Source organism: Eucalyptus grandis, chromosome 10 (assembly GCF_016545825.1).
Source record: "Eucalyptus grandis isolate ANBG69807.140 chromosome 10, ASM1654582v1, whole genome shotgun sequence".
Lineage (NCBI taxonomy): Eukaryota > Viridiplantae > Streptophyta > Magnoliopsida > Myrtales > Myrtaceae > Eucalyptus > Eucalyptus grandis.
The window spans coordinates 982,833-992,363 of record NC_052621.1 but is presented as its reverse complement, the minus strand read 5'-3'; the positions used below and the strand labels follow the sequence as shown (position 1 = coordinate 992,363).

Below are 9,531 nucleotides of genomic sequence, written 5' to 3'. Positions count from 1 at the left end.
CTGCCTAATGGCGTGTTATGGGCGCAATTGAGCAGCACTTGCACTCGTAGAAAGAGAGAAAAACAGCGATTCCAAGATCGAGCAGCGATCACCCTCAGAAACCAAAAATGCAGCAAAACGAACATCGTTGCCAACAGCACTCCACCGCAAAGAAAACCCATCGAAATTGACAAAGGGAGATACAATTACGGACCCGGATGTAGTCAAAGAGAGTAGTGTGATCGACGGCGACGAACTCCTCGTCCTAAGCGCCGAGGCTCTCGTCGTCGACGCCGGCCTCGGCGTGCTTGCTGCAGAACTCCACGACTCTGGCCAGGACTTCGCCGGTGATGTTCGGCACCGGGATCGGGGTGCTGGCGCAGTTCTCGTGGATCATGTTCTCGAGGGTCTTGACTGCAGGCGGCGGTCTCCTCGATCTCGAAGGTCGCCCCGTCGGAGCTTCTCCAGGGTGATCATCTTCTTCGGGCACGGCGGCGGCGAGGAGGAGGCGGAGGCGGAGGGAGGAGACGACATGGATGGCTTGCTTCGTCGTTGAGAGAGAGAGAGAGAGAGACGTGGAGAAGAACCAATTCGGAGAGAGATTAACCGGGGCTGTTTGTATTATTCTGCCCTTCCGTTAAGATATTAAATATTTTATAAAATTACAAACAAATTACTATCAATATTTGTATTTGGATTAATGCTATGAAAAACCTAAACCGGTATATATGATAAATTTATCTCAAACTAATTTTTTTCTATCAAAAACTCTAAACCAATACACATTTAACAAATTTACCCAAAACCGTATATTTGTGATAAATTTACGTATCAATTAATTTTATTAAATTTTATTGTCAAATTATTAAGTTAAATGACACGTGACAGTTGACTAGTATACTTATTTGAGATTTCACTCTTTTGTTTATCATAGTTATATAATTTTTGTAATTTTTATATTAATCTAATTTAATAGATGATATATTTATCATAAATGAATCAATTTAGCGTTTTTGGTAGTCAATAAATTAGTTTAAAATGCAAATTGTCACAAACATATTAGTTTATGATTTTTATAATCAGTTGGGTAAATTTATCATAGGTGTACCAAATAGGTTGGGATTTTCATGATCAAAAATTAATTTATAATAAATTTATCACACGTGTATCGGGTTTGCCGATTTTTCCCATTAGCTCCTTTGTATTTTGTAGAAGTTTCAAAGCGTTTCAAATTTAGAAAAATTTCAAATGCATGAATCAGGAAATTTTTAATTAAGCGAAAAAAAAAATAAAGTCAATCACATCAGCCATCTAATTTATCCCTACCTTCTTTCTTTTTTCTTTTTCATTTTTAAGCTTAAAACTCAATGGGATCATATTAAAAATTGCGAGAATAATATGTAGATCATGGACCACTTAGACATGTATCTAATTCTTAATGGGGCAGTTGTGCAATTCAATTATATTTTGAAGGAACAAACTTTTAGAGAAATATATGATGAGAACGATCTTGATTTTTTAATGGAAATATGAGAATTTCAATACTTTATGTGGTCTATATATGATTTATATGTAGGTTCATTTTTCTAGTTTTAGCTTCTTTTAGAACTTTTAGCATCCAATTGACTGGATTTTTCACCTCTCGAGAAACACATGAATAACCTTTTTAAGTTTAGTTAGTAGAAAATTTCATTACTTGCCATCACTAGTCTTCAAATCGTAATACCAAACACGAATGATTTAGGTACAACCTTTTGATTGAACTGAAGATAGAGAATTTATACGATCATCAGCATTTATTTCTCTTGTAAGCTATGCCACACGACATCGAAAAATATATTTGATAGTCTTTCCTTTTATTCATCACAAAACTCTCATCAACCTCCGATGGCCTTACATTTCACGTTTATTGAAAAATATAACAAACATTTTACGAGCATGGAATGCACATCAAAGGTTTTTTATCTTTCATATGCGGCAGAAGTACCCTAAGTGCTAAAAACTCGGCACGAAGAGACTCGAAGTGCCAAAGTTAGGAAAATGACACTTAATTGCCAAAATCGGAACAAAATGAATTACTTAAGTGTCAATCCAACCAAAATGTTGACATGGTGATTCTCCAGCTAAGTAAGTGCGAAACGGCGACGTTTGGTAATGCCCGACATGACTAGACAATACAAAATGACGTCGTTTTGGTGCTAATGTGGTAAGAACCAATATAAAATTAATTAAATTAAATTAAAATAAATTTATTTAAAAACAATTAAAATAAAAATGTTAAAATATTTTAAGAAAAACTAAAACTTAAAAAAAAAAAAAAAGGAAGGGGAGCAGCTAAGAGCCGAGCCTCGCCGCCTCCTTTTTTAAATTAATTTTAATATTTGTATTGTTATTTTTCGAATGTTTTAAATAAATTTATTTTAAAATTTAATTTAATTAGTTTTTATATTATTTCTTTACCATGTCACCACAAAAACAACTATCGTTTTACATTGACTACCCACATCATCGGCTTGCAAAACGTTGCCATTTTACATTTTATTTGGCGGAAAATTTGCCATATCGGCATTTTGGTCGAATTAACACTTAAGTTATCTATTTACTCTAATTTTAGCACTTAAGTATTACTTTCCTAACTTTTAACACTTAATTATCTTTTTTCGTGTTAAGTTTTAGCACTCCAAGTGTCCGTACTCTTTCATATGCCCAAGGAAAAAGGCACTGCATCAGGCATTTGGTCACAATCGATTGTGCGATACTTTCATCGAATTTTAAGTCTCTTTGACTTCTCACTCTACAATGGTAGGTTTCAAAACTCAATTCCATACGCTTGTCATGACATGGCTCCGGTTTCCCAGGGATTCTAGATTTCAAGTCTTGTTCAAGGCACAGGACATCTCATCCTTTGCGTAAGGCAACAACAGCACCAACCAGCAGCAATATTCATGGCTTTCCTTTAGCAAAGTAGCTCATATTCATCCTGTTTCCTGGAGTCCTCACCAAGATGCAAGCACACACTAGGATATCAAACCCTCATTAAGTATTAAATCCGTAAAATTATTGCTTGACTATTCATTCCGTATCATATCGTAAAACTCATAAGTTTTCACCGCGTGAGAAGTAAACATTCATCGAGCCAATGTCCAACCCATATTAAGGCAACAAAATAAACAAAACAAGAGATTATATGCTGATTTATAGATATGTCCCAGACTTCCAATTAGCAAGGTATTCAGATGCAGATTTGCTTTGGTTGTTAAGGTGATAAGAAGTCAACGACAGGATACATATTTATGTTGGGAGGAGGTGCAGTATCATGGAAGAGCGAGAAATAAAAATCCATATCTTCTTCTACCATGCAAGCGGAGTTTGTAAATATGTTTTTCAGCTGCTAGTTAAGCTATTTGGCTATGGAACCTCATTAGGAAATTATCAGTTTTGATTTTGTAGATAGTCCATATATTATATTGTGACAATACTTCTACAAGTGTTGTTTATTAATAACAACAGAAGTCTTGAGGGGTCTAAACATATAGAGGCCAAGTTTTTTTTACTATAAAGGAATCAATGCGGAATGGTGACGTTGCAGTAGATCATATTCCCTACAGATGATATATGGTTGCAGATCCACTAACTAAAGGCCTACGCCCGTGTGTATTTGAGCGACATGTCATTAGCATGAGCCTAGGAACATCTCGGAATGCTGTTATTTAGTGGAAGTTGTGTTTTTTTTTTCTTGAATAAAGTTTCTGTTACAATTTAGTAACACTTTAATATATATGTGTCAACTTTTGCATTCAATAAAATATTTTGAATGAATTGTTATTATGTTGAATATATATATATATATATTATTAAAAAGTCTCAATATATTGCTTAAACCTCCTGGTGAATGTTAGGGTATCTAATTATAGCCTTATACATATGTCTTGTTATACATAAAGAAATGTTAACCATAAGGACAAGATATATGAGTTCATTAGAACCATAAACACATTATCTAGTGGCACAAGTTTTTTGCCACTTAAGGTAAGAGAATGGTGATTGACAAATGGGATCTCTATGACAGATGTTATCCATATGTCATACTACCATATTGAATCAATATCAATAAAGTTAAAAGCACTGTGTATATATGCGCTTACCATGATTGATGTTTTGAAACTTTATGAAATAGAATTGACTATAAAAAATTATCTATAGACCAATGTGTAAGACATACAATACAATTTCAATTAATACAGCCCAAGTGGGAGAATGTAAGAGTTTTTCTAATGTGGACTACATTAATTGGACATTGTAATTTACTGGGTTTTGGCGAATTTGGACTAAGGTGAAATAGAAGGTTTATTAATTAGTATAAATATGGACTCCACTAGTGTGGGCCGAGTTGAGCCCGACTCCACAATGAGAGGATCTAGTTAAAAACTCCATAAATAGTACTCAAATCTCTTCTCTAACCCTAATTCTTACAAGTATCCTCATATAAGGAGCGTTTACCTAGAGTTAAAGGTGAGAGGTTGTTTCATTGAAACAGTGATACAGACATATTATAGGACCTAGGAATTCACCGAGGCTTCATTCAAATGCCCAGCCCAGTTACTTACACACTCTTCTTCCTCTTCAGAGAATGTATCGTTGATATTGAAATTTTTGCATATCTCAACCGGCGTTTACCTTCATCATGTCTGCCACTACTGTGAGGCCAAGTCTAGCAAGGTTGGAATTTCCAAGAAATTTGCCTGAATGGATGCGAGGAAAACTGATGAGCAAAAACATAAAAACACAAGCTTTTGCATTCAACTTATAAATCACATATAAAAGCTCTTCGAAGGTTCAAGTCGATCGGACTTAAAGCACATCTGACCTTATGTTGGTCATTCATGTTGAGTTATATGGGTATAAATACTATACATGATCAAAGCAAAAGAAAAGACAATAGATCCCATTGAAGAACAAACTACTTGACTTGATTCATCCACCAAATGGAATGAGTTCCATAACGAACAAAGACGATAGATTCGAGGCTTAGTGCTACCCCTAAGTCAATGTGATGCCGATCGGTGCCATGTTGGATGACCGGTGTTAATGTTAGCAATTTTTGACAAAATTAGTTAAATGAACTCAATTGGTAAAAACGTGAAAAAGTTTAGGACTCAATTAGTAAATTGTAAAATATAAAATTGAATTTAGGTTTTAAGACTTTTAAACAATTTTCCCACCCATATCCCAGCCCAAACAAGGATATATTAACTTATCCACACTACATGAATTTTACGTTAGCGATTTCCAGACAAAATTGATCGGATGAATTCAATTAGTGAAACATAAAAAATTTTAAGACTTAAATCGGTAAAATTAAAAGGTTTAGAAAGAATTGGCAAAAATGCAATATGTTTGAAGATTTTTGTAATTTTCTCACCCAAGTCCGAGCCTAGTATTAAGTATACTCCTTAATTTAGGTATCTTTCTTCTCAACTTAAATCTCCATCCCATCGTGTTGGGAATTGCCATCAGATCTAGACTTGATCACCAAATCCAAACCCGTCAATATATCTAATTGGACCTATCTTTACTCAGAAAGTTTAAGTCAATAAGAATTATGAGTCAACTAAAATATATAAATTAGTCACGCCACACTAATTATTTGACGTGGATTTTCTTTTAAAACAACTCATACATGTATCTCAAAACTTCTACTTTACAGGTCCTCGTGTACAAGAATATGCTGGAAGATCAAACCCTCCCTAAGTATTGAATACGTGAAATTTTCACTTGAACATTCAACCATATCATGTCAGAAAACTCACCGAAGAGTTCACTTTGCCAGAAGCAAACTTTTAACGAGCCAATGTCTCATATAACACAAGACCCTGAATTCTATGGGGCTTCATTCAAATACCCACTGGTTCTCCCTACGCGCCTCTTCTTCCTCTTCCGGTGTGCATGCGGTCGTGATCTCGAAAGTTTTTTTTATCTCATCCGGAGTCTTACCCTTGATCATGTCTGCCACAGTCTGGCAGCCCAAGTCCAGCAAAGTTGGAATTTCCAGGAAATTTGCCGCCTGAATGGATGCAAGGAAAAACTGATGAGCACAAACATTAAAAAGCAAGCTTTAACCTTCGAGTCATAAATCACATTAAAAAGCTCTTCTGAAGGTGCAGGTTGATTGGAAATAAGCACATCTTGGACCTTATGTTGGCCATTCATGTTGAGTTATCTGGGTATAAATACTTTGTACATTATAAGAGCAAACAATAACCAATATAGATCCCATTGAAGATCAAACTACTTCCCTTGATTCACCTGCCGAACAGATTGAGATCCATTTCGAAAAGACGATGCTGAACTAGAATAACTGACTATTCGAGGCCTAGCACTGCCCTCAAGACAGAGCTCATGGATTGTGCAGATGATCAAAGCAAGATTTTAGTAATGTTAGCCCGACCTAACCGAATTTGTAAGTAGCAACGCCAGACCTACCTATCATAATTGAGGAAAAGGAAACCGGCGGAAATTGACAAGGCCAAAGTGAGTATTAACCTGACTAATCTAAAGCCGAATCTAGATGTCCTGTTTGTTCATTTGGGCTTTTGAGTCCTCTAAAGTTCCGAAGAGGGCTTCAAGGCAATTTAATGTTATCAAGTAAATCAAGAACTTTAAATTAAAAGGAAGGTATAATTTCAAGAGAACTAATTCACCCGACTCCAGGTTTTGCAGGAGCAGAAGGCGTGCTTTTAAAAGGGATAAAACGATGGGGCTTTTCGTTTTTATGTCTGTTTTACACCATCATCAAGCAAACAGGATTGTAACTCTTCGGTTTGGACTTAACCATCTCTGGTGTTTTGGGTTTCAGGAACATTATAATAGTCGAATCGGGCTCTCATTGTTTAGCGGAGCTGTTCGAGGGGGCGGCAAGAGCCGGAGAATGCAATGCTCTTGAGACGAAAATTCATCAGCTGAGCCATGAGTTCGTGACCTCAGCAAATGCAGATTCGGGATGCTTGCAGACGGGAATCGAGCTGCCTAATGGCGTTATGCGCGCAATTGAGCAGCACTTGCACTTAGAAAGAGAAAAAACAAGAATTCCAAGATCGAGCACCGATCACTCCTCAGAAGCCAAAAGTGCAGCAATACGAACATCGTTGCAAATACGAAACAGCACTCCACCACAAGAAAACCATCGAAATTGACAAAGGGAGATACAAGTACGGACCAGGATGTAGTCGAAGAGAGTGGTGTGATCGACGGCGACGAACTCCTCGTCCCAAGCGCCGAGGCTCGTCGTCGACGCCGGCCTCGGCGTGTCTTGCTGCAGAACTCCACGACTCCGGCCAGGACTTTGCCGGTGATGTTCGGCACCGGGATCGGGGTGCTGGCGCGGTTCTCGTGGATCATGTTCTCGAGGGTCTTGGACTGCAAGGCGCGGTCTCCTCGATCTCCGAAAGGTCGCCCCGTCGGAGCTCCTCAGGGTGATCATCTTCTTCGGGCACGGCGGCGGCGAGGAGGAGGCGTAGGCGGAGGGGAGACGACATGGATGGTCTTGCTTCGTCGTGTAGAGAGAGAGAGAGAGAGAGAGAGACGTGCAGACGAAAGCAATTAGTAGAGAGAGATTTGCAGAGGATGTTGTCCGAGACAGAGACGGGGCTGTGTCGTCGACTCGGCGGACGTTGCCGAAGACGAAGGATTTTTAATGTACGGAAAGTTACCTCTGATCTACTCAATAGAGAGAGATTAACCGGGGCCGTTTGTATTATTTTTTCTGCCTTTCCGTTAAAATATAAAATATTTTTCAAAATTACCCAAAAAAAAGTACTGTCGATATTTGTATTTTTGCAGAAATTTTAAAGCGTTTCAAAATTAGAAAATATTCAAATACGTGAGTCAGGAAATTTTAATTAAGCGAAAGATTAAAATCAAGTCAATCCCATTAGATATATTGAGTTATCCTGCTTTCTTTCTTTTTTCTTTTCCTTTTTAGTTTAATCTCATTGGGATCATATTAAAAACCAAGTGCGAGAATGATATGTAGAATCATGTACTTCTCTACCATGTATCTAATTCTTAATGAGATAGTTACTTGCGATTCAATTATATTTTGAAGGAACAAAACTTTTGGAGAGATATATGATGAGAACAATCTTGATTTTAATGGAAAGATGAGAGTTTCGATACTTTATGCGATCTATATATGATTCATATGTAAGTTCATTTTCTAGTTTTAGCTTCTTTAGAACTTGTTAGCGTGCAATTATTTAAGATCTTTCACCTCTCAAGAAACACATGAATAACCTTTTAAGGTTTACTGACCAAAAAAAAAAAAAAAACACCTTTTAAGGTTTGGTTAGTAGAAACTTCATTACTTGCTGTCACTAGTCTTCAAATTGTAATACCAGACATGTATGATTTAGGTACAACATTTGATTGGACTGAAGATAGAGAATGTATACAATATTTCTCTTGTAAGCTATGCCACACGAGATCAAAAATTATATTTGATAGTCTCCTTTTATTCATCATAAACCGAAGGTCAACAACTCTGATCAACCTCTGATGTCCTTACATTTCACGCTTATTGAAAAGATATATTTGACAGGCTTATTTTATGAGCGTGGAATGCACATCAAAAGGCTTTTTATCTTTCATATGCACAAGGAAGAGGCGCTGCATCGGGCACTCGGTCACAATCGATTGTGCGATACTTCCATCAAATTTTCAGTCTTCTTGGACTTCTCACTCTACGATCGGTAGGTTTCAATACTCAATTCCATACGCTTGTCATGACATGGCTCGTTTTCCAGGGATTCTAGCTTTCAAGTCTTGTTCGAGGCACGGGACATCTCATCCTTTGCGCAAGGCATCAGCAGCACCAACCAGCAGCAACGTTCATGGCTTTCCTTTGGCAAAGTAGTTCATATTCATCCTGCTTCCTGGAGTCCTCACCAAGATGCAAGCACACACTGGGATATCAAATCCTTACTAAGTACTAAATCCGTGAAATTATTGCTTGAATATTCATTCCGTATCATATCAGAAAACTCACAAAAGTTTTCACCGCGTGAAAGTGAACATTCATCGAGCCAATGTCCGATCCATATTAAGGCAGCAAAGGAAACAGAACTCCTTTCATAATATTAACATATGACAGGACCCAGGAATTCTCCGAGGCTTCATTCAAATGCCCACGGGTTCGCCCTCACACCTCTTCCTCTTCGGGTGAGAATGTATCCTTGATATTGAAAATTTTGCGTATCTCAGCTGGGGTTTTACCTTCATCATGTCTGCCACTACCGCAGAAGCCAAGTCTAGCAAGGTTGGAATTTCCAAGAAATTTGCTGCCTGAATGGATGTAAAGAAAACTGATGAGCAAAAACATAAAAAGGCAAACTTTTGCATTCAACTTATAAATCACATATAAAAGTTCTTCAAGGTTCAGGTCGATCGGACTTAAAGCACATCTTGGACCTTATGTTGGCCATTCATGTTGAGTTCTATGGGTATAAATACTTGTACATGATCAAAACAAGAACAGACAACAGATCCCATTGAAGA

At 37.3% G+C, this 9,531-nt stretch overlaps 1 protein-coding gene and 1 pseudogene across 1 annotated transcript in view; both read right to left on the bottom strand.

Moving 5' to 3' along the window:
• Positions 1 to 5,801: 5,801 nt before the first annotated feature.
• On the bottom strand, positions 5,802 to 7,462 carry LOC120288904 (annotated as a pseudogene).
• A 1,691-nt stretch (positions 7,463 to 9,153) lies between these two features.
• Positions 9,154 to 9,531, bottom strand: part of LOC120289099 — a 2,201-nt gene continuing 1,823 nt past the window's right edge. Inside the window, exon 3 of the mRNA XM_039303630.1 lies at positions 9,154 to 9,318. Coding sequence (XP_039159564.1) covers positions 9,154 to 9,318 — 165 coding nt within the window. The remainder of the gene's footprint in view (positions 9,319 to 9,531) is intronic.